At 41.1% G+C, this 16,658-nt stretch overlaps 1 long non-coding RNA gene and 1 gene segment (V, D, J or C); both read right to left on the bottom strand.

Moving 5' to 3' along the window:
- Positions 1-4,076: 4,076 nt before the first annotated feature.
- On the bottom strand, positions 4,077-13,623 carry LOC126387172 (T cell receptor alpha variable 36/delta variable 7-like). The segment is given in 5 exon segments: positions 4,077-4,814; positions 5,023-5,122; positions 9,727-10,009; positions 12,480-12,647; positions 12,776-13,623. Coding segments are annotated over 4 exon segments (549 nt in total).
- On the bottom strand, positions 7,574-9,589 carry LOC126387173 (uncharacterized). Its single transcript, XR_007569609.1, has 3 exons — positions 9,430-9,589; positions 8,482-9,219; positions 7,574-8,350 (listed from the first exon to the last, which is right to left on the bottom strand). It is a non-coding gene; the product is annotated as an uncharacterized LOC126387173 (long non-coding RNA).
- Positions 13,624-16,658: the final 3,035 nt, after the last annotated feature.

Here is a 16,658-nt window from a genome sequence, read left to right as displayed (position 1 = left end):
CGAGAGCATATCGACCAAATAATCAAGTAGTCGACCAGGAGACTACAGCCCTTCGACCAAATAATCAAGTAGTCGACCAGGAGACTACAGCCCTACAAGTAACTCAGCACACAAACAAGGTATCATCAGAAAGAAACAAAATGTACCTATAACCTGATCAGCAGAAGTATTATTTTTCTTAAAATACTTGTCCTGACATTGTCCCGTCATCAAAGTTTAAGTTGCAATGCTCTAAACTTGTAAAACATCTCCAGTGGTTCAATATATCCTTTTTTGACTTCATCTGCACAGTGGAGAGAGCTGAGCATTAATATTACGTTTTGTAAGTGTCTGTTTTATCATAATTATTATTATCTTTTACATTTCTTCCTCACTTCAGTGCATATTGTCTAATGAAGCAGTTATAATGAAGACTTTTCTCAGAGTTTTGATACGGCGTCACATGGTTTCAGTGGTTTCCTGTCGGTGTGTTGTTATCTGCTGGATCATTATGGAGGTTTTTGTACGAGAGCGTCCCTGTTTTTATTACTGTGCATACTTGCTGCACCGAAATATTCTCCGCTGTCTTCAGGGTGTTTCAGGTTCAGGATGTGAAGATAAGCTGTTTTCTCTCCATCTCCACTGATGTTGAATTTGTTTTCAAACCCTGGCTCAATCTTAGGAGTTTTATAATACATGTAGGCGATCAGCTTCAGGGCAGTGTCTCCTGCTGAGCGCTGATACCAGAGGATCGTGTTATAGTTCGGGATTTTATGCGTGAGGCTCAGGTTGACTTCAGTATTTGGTGTCCAGAACAGGTCATTTGGAGTCTGAAACACCTGTTTGTCCTTACTGAGGTAAACTCCTGTGAAGAGAGAAACAGTGTTAATCAGTGTAGAAATAAACAGCCAATGATTAGTGATTAGTGGAAGAAATCTTCCGCCTCAGTTGCTCCACCAATTAAGATTTTTGATGGTTTATTCCAAAATAGATGTGGAAAAAAAAGATTAATAAATGTGCAGTACCTTTAATCCAGACAACAGTGATGATGGAAATGATTAAAGGAGATGGCATCTTGTTGATTGTGAAGAACCAGCTAGAATCGCTCAGCTTTGTGGATCAGAAGGAGGGGCAGGAAGTGATGTCGAGAAATCAGAGAATATGTTAATACTGAGAAACTTTTCATTCAGTCTATCTTTGCCAACAGTTACACTCTAGTCATGGTTATTTACAGGGCAGATTTACACGAGGCAATTACACTATTTCATAAACTAAACTTAACCTTATTTAGCCTGTGCGTCAATGCGGTTACGACATACATTTATTTAGATTGACCTCAGCAGTGCGAGTAGTTGCAGGGCGTCCTTTGGAGCCAGTGTTAAATGTTTTGTGGCTTGGGAACCATTGAGAATATTTGATGCCTTAGCTGTGAGGAATGAAATACTTGTGAAACCTACAAATAATCACATGATCATAGATAGGGGTGATAATTTACTCCTAAACCTACATTCAGAGTGGCGGTGTAAAGAGGTTTTTGTCAAGAGCAGGTGGATGTTTGATGTACTGTGCCTCACTGGCTGCACAGAAGTACGTTGCCGTGTGTTCAAGTGGTTTTAGATTGGTTATGGAAAGAGAACCATTTTTCTTGTCTCCAGTCAAATCTCCAGATAATTTGAAATGTTTTCTAAACGGCTCTTCCATGCTGTCGTTTTTGAACTGCACATATCCGTATCCAATAAGTTTCAAAGCTGTGTCTCCAGGTGACCGCTGGTACCACAGCATCACTCTGTAGTCACTTTTTTCATGCATGCAGAAAAGCTGTACATCGTCACCCGGCTTCCTGATAGCAGAGGGAGACTGACGGATCTGAATCCCCAGAGAAAAACCTACGACGAGAGACAAAGCTCAGGGTTTATTTGCTTGCGTATGAAAGTATACCATTGTGAGCTGGAGAGTAGATAACATTACCTATAAGATGACAAAAAAGTAAAGAACAAATCATTTTAGTTGTTTGTCTCATCTCTGTGAAAAAGATAATGGTGATGAGATGTCTGCTTCGGCTACAAGACTGGACTGAGTATGAACAAACCCAGCAGAGTAATGAGGAAGTGAGGTAGGAATCACATGACAGACCTCGACTGCAGCTGGCTGGTGAAGGTCTTTTCAAGAATTCACAAAACCACAGTTGATAAAGGGTGGTGTTTAGTTTTTGTGTATTTGAAAGGAGGTCTGCCTCAACGTGCATATCGAGCTGCACAGTAGTACACTGCACTGTGCTCAGACTCTTTCAGGTTCACTATAAACAGAGACCCATTCTTCGCTGTGTTTCCACTCAAATCTCCAGTGATGTTGAAATGCTCTTTATATAATCCTTCATAGCTCATTCTACCATATTCTAAATATCCGATCAGTTTGAGAGCCTTGTCTGCAGGTGACTGCTGGTACCACAGCATCATTGTGTAGTCTGTTTGTCCATGAGTACAGACAAGCTGCACATCATCACCGGCCTTTCTGATGACAGCAGAGGGAGACTGATGGACCTGAACCCCCAGAGAAATACCTGCTGTAATAAAAGTTGGACAGATTATTGATTTAAGATGTGAAAGTAAATTCATTGCATCTTATTTTGCAGAGAAGCAGTTGTTACCTGTGAGGAAACAGCAAAAGAGAAATTGAATTATCATGTTTAGATTTGACATGGGGCCCTGTGTTCCTCTGATGTCATGGATGAAATGCAATATTTAGTCATGAAAAGGTCTCTGCTGTTTGTGCCTTCTCACTAAACTGAGTCACATTTATGTAGGAAGCAAATGTGATGTAGAAAAGAGGAGTGGCTTCATTTAGTTCTATATCAAACTGATATCTCGACACACACTTTCCCTCAAAAGATGTTTTGGGTTTGACAGATTTCGTTACGTACATTATGTAAATTACTGTAAAAGTTTACCTGGTTAAATTAGAATAAAAACAATAGAATACAAACACAGTTGCATGAGCTATGATTGCATCAAACCAAAGTACAACCACAGAAGCAGGTGTGTGGGAGCAGTTTATTCCATGCCTTATTATAAACCACTGATGAGAAAAGCTTGTGGAGAGTTTTTGTAACATTCAGGGGGGATTTTTGTCATTGTGTTTCTCTAGCTGCACAGTAGTAAACTGCACTGTGCTCTTGTTTAACAAGGTTGATGATAAGAGAGCCATTCTTTGCTGTATTTCCCCCCAAATCTCCAGATATGTTAAAGTCGTCTTTATATGGGTCTTCCATTGTGACATCTTTGAAGTACAAATATCCAATGAGTTTCATAGCTGTGTCTCCAGGTGACCGAAATATCCAATGAGTTTCATAGCTGTGTCTCCAGGTGACCGCTGGTACCAGAGCATCATCCTGTAGTCAGTTTTATCATGGCTGCAGAACATCTGCACCTTGTCTCCAGGTTTTGTGATGAAATCAGAGGGAGACTGACGGACATCAAGACCCAGGCAAGCACCTAGACAAAATAGATCCAGGACAAAAATAGGGAAAGAACTTAGTTACATAATACTACATTGAGGCAAAACAGTGTTGAAAAATCGATTACCTGCCAAACAACAGAGGAGGAGAGAGTGGATCATTTTGGCTTTCTCAAATCAAGATTCATCTGGAGCTTCATGAGCTGACTAAGGTTTAAAGAGGAAAAGGAAGTGATGAAGAAACATCATCACTCTACATCAGCTGGCAAACACTAAAGCTTCAATGAAACTGCAGCTGGTTGTGAGGGGTTTGTTCAAGGTGGTTCAAGGTGTCATTTACAACCATAAATGCTGATAAGGGTTAGTAGTTTTTGTATAAGGAAGACGGAAACTACAGTCACTGTGCTTTGCTGGCTGCACAGTAGTAAACTGCACTGTGCTCAGGTCCAGTTATTTGAACTGTAAGTGAGCCATTTTTTACGCCATCTCCACCCAAATTTCCAGAGATGTTAAAATGTTTTCTATATGGCTCTTCCATTGTGTCCGCTTTGTAGTTCAAATATCCAATGAGTTTCATAGCTGTGTCTCCAGGTGACCGCTGGTACCAGAGCATCACCCTGTAGTCAGTTTTATCATGGCTGCAGAACATCTGCACCTTGTCACCAGGTTTTGTGATGAGATCAGAGGGAGACTGACGGACATCTAGACCCAGACAAACGCCTAGAAAAAGGAAAATCAATAATCAATGTCGGAACTATGGATAAAGTGGCATTCCTGAATGGTAAAAGTGATTACCAATGATCCAAGATAAAAAGAATAATGTTGACATGTTGACCTCCCGTCTGAATGAACACAGAACACTGAGCCTCTCTGTTAACTGTAGACTCTTCATCAGCTGCCTCCTATTAAATCTACACCAGCTTCATTAAATGTCACAGTGTTGAATGTGTTGAGAGTATATCTGGAGCTTCAGCTCCACCTGCTGGAACAATATAAAAGCCAATAGCTGGTCCCTAACACACTCAGCAGATGTATTGGCAACCAGTTTTTGTTCAGCTGCTCATACGTTTTACATCACTGTGTTTGCTGACAGCACAGAAATACACACCGCTGTCGTCAGGTTGCAGGTCTTTCACAGTCAGAGCCCCGATCTCTACGTTATCTTTGATAGCTGCATATTTAGTTTGAGGGACGCCACCATAGTCTGGTTGTCCACCCCAAACTGTGTAGACAATGCGGCTCATGGTCTCCCCTGGACGCTGTCTGTACCAGTACATCTGGGTATGACCAGCATTTTTTTTTGTGGCTGCAGTTCATCTCTGCAGTTTGGGAAGCATACCTCCAGCTGATTTTAGGGTCTTGGATCACATCCTGGCAGTGACCTGTGTGGACGAAATACAGAATTAAATATCATTTTTATTCCCTCTGAAAAACGTTCTCTAAACAACGTAACAAATGTTTTGTCTTGTAGTATTTAAATGATTTTCATGCACTAGTTGTTGGTACAAGCAAAAACATGTAGACATTAAAACAAGATTAAAACTCTAACTCCGTTAGAAAGTAAAGTAAAATAAAAGTAAATTCTTATACCTTGAAGCCACAGAGCCGAGACTACAAATATGAATAGAGCTTGTGTCATCATAGTGATCCTGCTAACATCAGATGCAGCCGCAGCAGACATGATGAGTATCTGAGGGAGGGACAAAGGGAACCTCCCATTAAAACCTGTGGTCTTAAATAATAATAACACAAAAAACAGTGTTGGTTGGAGTGAGTCAGTACAGGTGCAACAGGCTGTAATACAGAGATAAAACAAAATGTGTGATGAGGAGGTTTTTGTACTGAGGAGCAGTGATAAGTAGCACTGTGTAACCTGGCAGCACAGAAGTACACTGCACTGCTGTTCAGGCTGAGTCCTTCAATTGTTAACGTGCAGNGGAGGTTTTTGTACTGAGGATCAGTGTTATGTAGCACTGTGTTTACTAGCAGCACAGAAGTACACTGCACTGCTGTTCAGGCTGAGTTCTTCAGTTGTTAATGTGCAGTTTTGGTCTTTATCTGCACCCCCATCTATCTTCACACTCAGTCCAGCCTCAGGAGTACCCCTACCACCATACATGTATCCCAGGAGCTGTAGTTGGCTATTCTTTGTTTGCTTGTACCAGATGATTTGATTGTAGCTCTGAACACTGTGTGAACAGTTGATTTTGGCTGTTTCTTCAGGTTCGCTGTATATGTCAGCTGGAGTTTGGTAGACTTTGGAGCCTGTGGAAAAAGCATAAACGAAACAACACAACAATATAAAATCACAGAAGGTGAAGACACTTTTCTTTAGTTGTCTGTTGATTCAATTTTTCTCTCATCCCATAAGCGGCACGTCAGAGCCCATAACATGCAAAGTGAATAGCTTCAGAAACTTACTGTAGCTTACTGTAAAATAAGAGTAAATACTTTACAAATTGCAAAGAATTTTATTACCTGAAACCAGAAAAAGATCAATAGTTATACAGATGAAAAGGATCATTGTGTTGTTTTCTGGAACTGTGTCTTCACCTCAGTATGTGCTGGTATACTGATTACTTTCACCTCCTTGTTTTTTTTTTTGTTTTTTTTGTTTGTTTTTTTAAGTAAACCCATCTATCAGGAAAAGAAGAGACAAATATGTTAAAGTGGGCGGTGTCATAGTGCTTCCTCTTGCTCTAAATATTAAAACCATCTTGTCAGCGACACCACTCTACACTGGCTCAGTTAAGCTATACTGCCACCTTCTGACAGGAAGACAAACAACAAAGACTTGTGTACATAGGTTTGTGGGGATTATTTCAACAAGCCAGTTACATTTCATTCGATTTTTTACTTCTCTGATAATGCAGTATTAGTTTTTAGTTTGTTGAAAATATTTCTGAAATTATGACTCTGATAACTGAAAAAATTTGGCATGTGCTCTCACTCCATTTCCATCTTCAGTCTGACATTGCGTTCACTCTAACTGATTCCCATGTGTGAGGGGGATTCATGAGAGATTAACGTATCTGCCTGAATCGAACATAATTTTAAGTCTTCAGTGAGGGGTAGCCATGGCAACATATCTGTTTTGCAGGGGTTTTAAGAGCGGATGGTAGCGAAGTCAAACAAACTATGATATCGGGCGATATGAGAAGACAAAGAAGAAGAATCGATTTAGCCTCGCTACCAACGTCTTATCTTGTCTCTAGTGCTCACCATCATTATTACTCGTCATTGGTTTCAGTGCAGCACTTGACAATGCTTGGTGATAGCTTCTAGAGCTTAGATTCTCTGCCCGAGCCCAAACCTGACCCGAACCTCACCCGACCCATGGGCCATGTCGGGCCGTAAATTCCCACCACTATCCTTGGGCATGGACGGGTCAGGCTCCTCCTCATAATAGACCTAAGCTATGGAATCAACTACTTATCACACCTGGGGGGTGGGGCTGCAGCCTCCCCTTGACGGTGCCACTGGCCGCGCACATGTGAGTTTTCGATGGTGACAACGCGTGTGTTGGCTTCGTCGGGTGTACCAAATGCAGCACGATGCTGGTATATGACAGCAAAAAGACGGGGACCTCGACACTTCAGAGGCACATGAGGAAGGCTTGCCATGGAAAGAAAGATGAAAGTCAGCCTTCAGTGTCCATGTTCGTATCCTTAAAAAAATGTCGGGTTGAAACCAGGCTCGTAGTTACAGTTAAAGGGCCAGGCCAGACTCGGACAGAACATGCGCAGGCTCGGGTGGGGTCGGGCTGGATTTTTCGGGCCCGATATAAGCTCTAATAGCTTTACAACGCCATTAGACCTGCCCATGGCACCGATCCATGTATCCTCATAGAACCTATCCTATCCTATGAAAATGCACACTCAACTGTATGACATCTTACAAATTGGCGCTCCAGGAATAATGTTTCAACCTTAACATAAAGTTACTAAATTAAAGTAATGTTACCGAAGTTAGGTTTAGGCAGTTAAAGTTACTGTGGTTAGGTTTAGGAAAAGAAACATGGTGAGGACATAACTTAAAATGACTCAAAGTTCACTTGGAAATGAACTTCTGTCTCTTAGCAAAAGTCCCAGGGGAAAGTCCTATTTTTTGCAACCCATCCACCACCCCAACCTCTCTCCTTATAGACAGCTTCTTTGTTTGCTCCCGTCAGCGCACTGGTCACATGATCCCTGCCTTCCAAAATACCTGGGTTACACAGGAATTACTTGCTCATGATGACATGGGATATGTACAAATTTGGGTGCATGACTTTTATAGGAAATCATACAAACAGTTAATGAGTGGGCGGATTGAAAATTCTGGAGCCAGGCAGACAGTCAGCAGCAACACTAAAATTCAACAAGACAAGAATAGAAGTCATATTACTGATCCTGTTTCAGTGAGATGTAGCCTCTGCAGTCATGAATGTATGAGGCTGCTGTTGGGGACGTACTGTAAGGAACCTCCGGTTATAATAACTTATCTGGATCAGAGGGAATACCAACAGTGGTTAGAATGGTTAAATGCAGGTGCAAGGGGCTGTGAGCTGTGAAACGGAGATTAAAAAATGTGTTATGGGGAGGTTTTTGTACTGAGGATCAGTGTTATGTAGCACTGTGTTAACTAGCAGCACAGAAGTACACTGCACTGCTGTTCAGGCTGAGTTCTTCAATTGTTAATGTGCAGTTTTGGCCTTTATCTGCACGCCCTTCTATCTTCACAGCCACTCCAGCTTCAGGATATCCAGTATTAACATTCATGTATCCCAGGAGCTGCATTTGTTTGTTCTTTGACTGTTTGTACCAGAGGATTCGGGTATAGTCCTGAACATTGTGTGAACAGCTGATATCGGCTGTTTTTCCAGTTTCAGCGTACATGTCAGTAGGAGTCTGTTGGACTTTGTTGCTGAGTGAGGAACCTGTGGAAAAAGCATAATTAAAAACCACTCAGAGTGCACAACAGTAAACAGTTACATTAAGTTAAAATATCATGAAAAGAATTTGGGAATTCACCTTAAAAAAAAAAAAGACTAAAAACACTTTTCCTTACCTGAAACCAGTACAGCATTAAAGGTTATACAGAAAATAATTATCATGATGTGTCTTCTGGTCTGACTAAACTTCAGATCAGGTTAGTTATTGGTTGTGTTTTCATCACAGTATACGCTGGTATGCTTTATTTCCACCTCTTTATGTGAGGAAAACACACACAACCTTTTGAGGTGGGTGATGTCATGGTGCTTCCTCCTCCTCTAAACAATAACACCATCACGTCAGCTACCGCCACACACCACCGCTCAGTAAAGATATACTCCCACCTCATGAGAGGAAGCAAAACAACAAAGCCTTGTTATAATCCCTACAAGCTTTTGCACCAAACAGTCTATTTGTAAAAAGAATTGCATTTAACTACTAAGTGTTGTAATAATATAGTATAAGTTGTTAGATTGTTGAAACACCAGCAACTTGTTGTTTAGTCAAAGGAATCTGTTCACAAATTTGACACTAATAGAAAGTTCAAGTAATGCAAATTTAGACGAGTGGACAGCCCTGCCTCTAATGCCAATTAAAGTACACAAAGGTTCATATGTTTTTAGATTATGAGCTATTGGCAGTCAATAGCTACAAAAACTCAGCAGGTTGATGTGATATACAGTATGTGGACGCTGTCTGTACCAGTACATCTGGGTATGAGAAATATCTTTATTGTGGCTGCAGTTCATCTCTGCAGTTTGGGAAGCAAAACTCCAGCTGATTTTAGGGTCTTGGATCACATCCTGGCAGTGACCTGTGTGGATGAAATACAGAATTAAATATCATTTTTATTCCCTCTGAAAAACGTTCTCTAAACAACGTAACAAATGTATTATGTTTTGTAGTATTTAAATGATTTTCGTGCACTAGTTGTTGGTACAAGCAAAAACATGTAGACGTTAAAACAAGATTAAAACTCTAACTCCGTTAGAAAGTAAAGTAAAATAAAAGTAAATTCTTATACCTTGAAGCCTCAGAGCCGAGACTACAAATACGAATAGAGCTTGTGTCATCATAGTGATCCTGCTAACATCAGATGCAGCCGCAGCAGACATGATGAGTATCTGAGGGAGGTTAAATACTGCGTTGCTCCACAGAGGGAACCTCCCATTAAAACCTGTGGTCTTAAATAAGAGACAAAAAACAGTGTTGGTTGGAGTGAGTCAGTACAGGTGCAACAGGCTGTAATACAGAGATAAAACAAAATGTGTGATGAGGAGGTTTTTGTACTGAGGAGCAGTGATATGTAGCACTGTGTAACCTGGCAGCACAGAAGTACACTGCACTGCTGTTCAGGCTGAGTCCTTCAATTGTTAACGTGCAGATTTGGTCTTTATCTGCACCCCCATCTATCTTCACACTCAGTCCAGCCTCAGGAGTACCCCTACCAACATACATGTATCCCAGGAGCTGTAGTTGGCTATTCTTTGTTTGCTTGTACCAGAGGATTTGATTGTAGCTCTGAACACTGTGTGAACAGTTGATTTTGGCTGTTTCTTCAGGTTTGCTGTATATGTCAGCTGGAGTCTGGTAGACTTTGGAGCCTGTGGAAAAAGCATAAACGAAACAACACAACAATATAAAATCACAGAAGATGAAGACACTTTTCTTTAGTTGTCTGTTGATTCAATTTTTCTCTCATCCCATAAGCGGCACGTCATGCAAATTGAATAGCTTCAGAAACTTACTGTAGCTTACTGCAAAATAAGAGTAAATACTTTCCAAATTGCAAAGAATTTTATTACCTGAAACCAGAAAAAGATCAATAGTTATACAGAAGAAAAGGATCATTGTGTTGTTTTCTGGAACTGTGTCTTCACCTCAGTATGTGCTGGTATACTGATTACTTTCACCTCCTTGTTTTTTTTTTTTTTTTTTTTTTTAAGTAAACCCATCTATCAGGAAAAGAAGAGACAAATATGTTAAAGTGGGCGGTGTCATAGTGCTTCCTCTTGCTCTAAATATTAAAACCATCTTGTCAGCGACACCACTCTACACTGGCTCAGTTAAGCTATACTGCCACCTTCTGACAGGAAGACAAACAACAAAGACTTGTGTACATAGGTTTGTGGGGATTATTTCAACAAGCCAGTTACATTTCATTCGATTTTTTACTTCTCTGATAATGCAGTATTAGTTTTTAGTTTGTTGAAAATATTTCTGAAATTATGACTCTGATAACTGAAAAAATTTGGCATGTGCTCTCACTCCATTTCCATCTTCAGTCTGACATTGCGTTCACTCTAACTGATTCCCATGTGTGAGGGGGATTCATGAGAGATTAACGTATCTGCCTGAATCGAACATAATTTTAAGTCTTCAGTGAGGGGTAGCCATGGCAACATATCTGTTTTGCAGGGGTTTTAAGAGCGGATGGTAGCGAAGTCAAACAAACTACGATATCGGGCGATATGAGAAGACAAAGAAGAAGAATCGATTTAGAACAGCTTCGCTAGCAACGTCTTATCTTGTCTCTAGTGCTCACCATCATTATTACTCGTCATTGGTTCCAGTGCAGCACTTGACAATGCTTGGTGATAGCTTCTAGAGCTTAGATTCTCTGCCCGAGCCCAAACCTGACCCGAACCTCACCCGACCCATGGGCCATGTCGGGCCGTAAATTCCCGCCACTATCCTCGGGCTTGGACGGGTCAGGCTCCTCCTCATAATAGACCTAAGCTATGGAATCAACTACTTATCACACCTGGGGGGTGGGGCTGCAGCCTCCCCTTGACGGTGCCACTGGCCGCGCACATGTGAGTTTTCGATGGTGACAACGTGTGTGTTGGCTTCGTCGGGTGTACCAAATGCAGCACGATGCTGGTATATGACAGCAAAAAGACGGGGACCTCGACACTTCAGAGGCACATGAGGAAGGCTTGCCATGGAAAGAAAGACGAAAGTCAGCCTTCAGTGTCCATGTTCGTATCCTTAAAAAAATGTCGGGTTGAAACCAGGCTCGTAGTTACAGTTAAAGGGCCAGGCCAGACTCGGACAGAACATGCGCAGGCTCGGGTGGGGTCGGGCTGGATTTTTCGGGCCCGATATAAGCTCTAATAGCTTTACAACGCCGTTAGACCTGCCCATGGCACCGATCCATGTATCCTCATAGAACCTATCCTATCCTATGAAAATGCACACTCAACTGTATGATATCTTACAAATTGGCGCTCCAGGAATAATGTTTCGCCCTTAACATAAAGTTACTAAATTAAAGTAATGTTACCGAAGTTAGGTTTAGGCAGTTAAAGTTACTGTGGTTAGGTTTAGGAAAAGAAACATGGTGAGGACATAACTTAAAATGACTCACAGTTCACTTGGTACTGAACTTCTGTCTCTTAGCAAAAGTCCCAGGGGAAAGTCCTGTTTTTTGCAACCCATCCACCATCCCAACCTCTCTCCTTATAGAAAGCTTCTTTGTTTGCTCCCGTCAGCGCACTGGTCACATGATCCCTGCCTTCCAAAATACCTGGGTTACGCAGGAATTACTTGCTCATGATGACATGGGATATGTACAAATTTGGGTGCATGACTTTTTATAGGAAATCATACAAACAGTTAATGAGTGGGCGGATTGAAAATTCTGGAGCCAGGCAGACAGTCAGCAGCAACACTAAAATTCAACAAGACAAGAATAGAAGTCATATTACTGATCCTGTTTCAGTGAGATGTAGCCTCTGCAGTCATGAATGTATGAGGCTGCTGTTGGGGACGTACTGTAAGGAACCTCCGGTTATAATAACTGATCTGGATCAGAGGGAATACCAACAGTGGTTAGAATGGTTAAATGCAGGTGCAAGGGGCTGTGAGCTGTGAAACGGAGATTAAAAAATGTGTTATGGGGAGGTTTTTGTACTGAGGATCAGTGTTATGTAGCACTGTGTTTACTAGCAGCACAGAAGTACACTGCACTGCTGTTCAGGCTGAGTTCTTCAGTTGTTAATGTGCAGTTTTGGCCTTTATCTGCACCCCCATCTATCTTCACACTCAGTCCAGCCTCAGGAGTACCCTTACCAACATACATGTATCCCAGGAGCTGCATTTGTTTGTTCTTTGACTGTTTGTACCAGAGGATTCGGGTATAGCCCTGAACATTGTGTGAACAGCTGATATTGGCTGTTTTTCCAGTTTCAGCGTACATGTCAGTAGGAGTCTGTTGGACTTTGTTGCTGAGTGAGGAACCTGTGGAAAAAGCATAATTAAAAAACACTCAGAGTGCACAACAGTAAACAGTTACATTAAGTTAAAATATCATGAAAAGAATTTGGGAATTCACCCTAAAAAAAAGGACGAAAAACACTTTTCCTTACCTGAAACCAGTACAGCATTAAAGGTTATACAGAAAATAATTATCATGATGTGTCTTCTGGTCTGACTAAACTTCAGATCAGGTTAGTTATTGGTTGTGTTTTCATCACAGTATACGCTGGTATGCTTTATTTCCACCTCTTTATGTGAGGAAAAAACACACACAACCTTTTAAGGTGGGTGATGTCATGGTGCTTCCTCCTCCTCTAAACAATAACACCATCACGTCAGCTACCGCCACACACCACGGCTCAGTAAAGATATACTCCCACCTCATGAGAGGAAGCAAAACAACAAAGCCTTGTTATAATCCCTACAAGCTTTTGCACCAAACAGTCTATTTGTAAAGAAAATTGCATTTAACTACTAAGTGTTATGATAATATAGTATAAGTTGTTAGATTGTTGAAACACCAGCAACTTGTTGTTTAGTCAAAGGAATCTGTTCACAAATTTGACAATAATAGAAAGTTCAAGTAATGCAAATTTAGACGAGTGGACAGCCCTGCCTCTAATGCCAATTAAAGTACACAAAGGTTCATGTGTTTTTTAGATTATGAGCTATTGGCAGTCAGTAGCTACAAAAACTCAGCAGGTTGATGTGATATATGTGAGAAGTCTTCATAAGTCTTCATAATGACCCTGTTCAACGAGACTCTGCAGACAAATGTGATGTCTGGGGCTGCTGTTTCTAACAGTATGTGGCACTGGTAGCTGCATATAGAGAAGCTTTCATCATAATATCTGATCTTTGCCAGAGGGAAGACCAATATTGGTTTGAATGGCTTATTCCAGGTGTAAGGGGATGTGAGCAAGGAGGTTTTTGTACTGAGGAGCAGTGACATGTATCACTGTGTAAACTAGCTGCACAGAAGTACACTGCACTGCTGTTCAGGCTGAGTCTTTCAACTGTTAACGTGCAGGTTTGGTTACTGTTTGCGTTCCCTTCCAATTTCACATCCACTCCAGTCTCTGGTACCGCATTGGTTAAATAGACATATCCCAGAAACTGTAGTTGTGTTTTTGACTGTTTGTACCAGAGGATTTGGGTATACGTTGGAATGGTGTGACGACAGTTGATTTTGGCTGGTTTTCCTGGCATGCTGTAAATGTTTGCTGGAGTCTGGAAGACTTGGTCACTGAGAGAGGAACCTGTTGAATAGACATCAACCACAAACAGCTGAATACCAGCACTGTATACTACAAAACTACAAACACATGTTGCTAAAGCTGGGTTAAAATGATTTGATGACGTTACCTGAAACCAGAGTAGCTGTAAAATGAATAGCGAGGAGTAGGATGATCATGTTGTTTTTTTTGTTTGTAATTATTTGTTTGGTAATAATTTTGATATTGATTTGGAAGATATTGTCAGTGTATCTGTAGATACAGTGACCTCCTCTATGAGTAAACCCTCCTGTCAGTAAACCAACATAACACAGTAAAGTGGGCGGTGTCATAGCACATCCTCCTCCTCTTAAAGGCACACTTTGCTGATTTTCAACCAGGGTTGTGTCAGCGTGATGTAGGGAGGTTTGGTTAATTTTACTTTGATAAATTTGTAATCAACTGGTTCATTTTCAAGTTTTTTTAATAAGAAAATACAAAATGATGTGAATTACAAGAGGCCTTTTTTTGTAGTCTGGTGCTTCATTGACTCAGTGAGCTTCAGTGCCACATGTCAAAATGCTATCCATTTATAGGTGGTGAAATTTTAACATTTCATAATGTAAATTTCTTGCCTATTATTTCATTTTCTGTTGGCTTTGCTGACCGACAGTTGACCAGCTGCTTTACCATGTGGAAACATAGCGCCCATTTCCCACCTTTCAGTGTCCACTAGTTAGCTAATGTTAGCCTTGGCTGCTCTGCATTGCACACCGTGCCAGGTGGGAGCTAGCTAGCAGCGTTGCTTATTCACAATTACAGCTGGTTAACACTGTCCCTGCATTGGCCACCCTCTGGCCTCCCCCCAGGTAGACCTGGTGAGTAAGCACCTTCATTCTGAGCTGCAAAACCTTTTTAGCATTGTTAACTATATTAGCACCACCAGCTGTGTTGACACTGCTAACAGTGCTAACAGAGCTAACAGTGACAATGCTACTTGACACCTTTAATCACATGGTGGTGACACAGACCTGATTAACGTATCCCGTAAACATTATAATCATCATGCTAACTACCAGTAGATGCCACTGACTCAGTATAAAGATCTGAATAAATATATACCAGCTCTATGAAAGGAAGGAGTGCAGGTGCAACAGGCTGTGAGCTGCAGTACAGAGATAAAAGAATGTGTAAAGAGGAGGTTTTTGTACTGAGGAGCAGTGATATGTATCACTGTGTAACTTAGCAGCACAGAAGTACACTGCACTGCTGTTCAGGCTGAGTCCCTCTATTGTTAGTGTACAGTTTTGGTCTTTATCTGCACTCCCCTCCATCTTCACACCCAGTCCAGCCTCTGGATATCCATCTTTAAAATACACATATCCCAGGAGCTGTAGTTGTGTTTTTGACTGTTTGTACCAGAGGATTTGGTTATAGTTTGGAATGGTGTGACGACAGGTGATTTTGGCTGGTTGTCCTGGCATGCTGTAAATGTCAGCTGGAGTCTGGAAGACTTGGTCACTGAGAGAGGAACCTGTTGAATAGACATCGACCATAAACACAATGTATAAGAATGAGCACTGGTTAATTCAGCAATGTAATATAATAAGATGAAATTAAAATTCAGTTACAGCCAAAATAGCAGCACTGTCAACACTGGCTGTTTACAAAACTGCAAACAACTTGTATCAAAATGATTTGATGACATTACCTGAAACCAGAATAGTTGTAAAGTGAATGCCGAGGAATAGGATGATCATGTTGTTTTTCTCTGTTTGGTACTGATTTTAATGTTGATATGTAAGATATTCTCAGTGTATCAGTGGTTATACAACCTCCTTTATGAGTAAACCCTCCCGTCTGTAAACCAACATGACATCAGGAGGTGGGTGGTGTCATCTTTGCATCCTCCTCCTCTTAATATTACAACCACCATGTCAACTACCAGTAGATGCTACTGACTCAGTTTAAAGATCTGAATAAATATATACCAGCTCTATGTAAGGAAGGACTGCAGGTGCAACAGGCTGTGAGCTGCAGTACAGATATGAAACAAATGTGATGAGGAGGTTTTTGTACTGAGGAGCAGTGATATGTATCACTGTGTAACCAAGCAGCACAGAAGTACACTGCACTGCTGTTCAGGCTGAGTCCTTTAATTGTTAATGTGCAGTTTTGGTCTTTATTTGCACTCCCTTCAATCTTCACATCCAGTCCTGTCTGCTCTGGAAATTCAGCGTCTATCATCATGTATCCCAGGAGTTGTAGCTGTCTGTTCTTTGATTGCTTGTACCAAAGAATTTGATCGTAGCTCTGAATACTGTGTGAACAGATGATTTTGGCTGTTTGTCCGAGTTGGCTATAAGTGTTGGTTGGAGTCTGGTAGATGTTGTCGCCCGGAGAGGAACCTGTGGAAAAGCAAGTGCAAGACACAAGTTTAACTTTAAAAGGAACTGGGAAGAAAACTGTCATCTCTGTCATTACTTCAACCTATTAACAAAGACAAGGAAAAAGTCTTTTCAATACCTTACCTGAAACTAGTATAATATTCAAGATTATGCAGCAGATGATGATCATTTTGTGTTTTCTGGCTGGATTTAAAGTCAGTCTTGATTCTGGTACTGCTTTCATCGCTACATGCAGGTACAGATCATGATCTCCTCCCGCTCAGATTAATCCTCCTCTCAGAAAACCACAGTGGGTGGTGTCATAGTGCATCCTATCATCCTATCATATCAACAACCGCTACACACCCCTGGATCAGTATGAGGGTTCAAAG

The sequence above is a fragment of the Epinephelus moara genome, unplaced genomic scaffold (assembly GCF_006386435.1).
Source record: "Epinephelus moara isolate mb unplaced genomic scaffold, YSFRI_EMoa_1.0 scaffold259, whole genome shotgun sequence".
In the NCBI taxonomy this organism is placed as follows: domain Eukaryota; kingdom Metazoa; phylum Chordata; class Actinopteri; order Perciformes; family Serranidae; genus Epinephelus; species Epinephelus moara.
The sequence above is the reverse complement of the archived record's forward strand: the minus strand, read 5'-3'. Positions and strand labels throughout refer to the sequence as shown.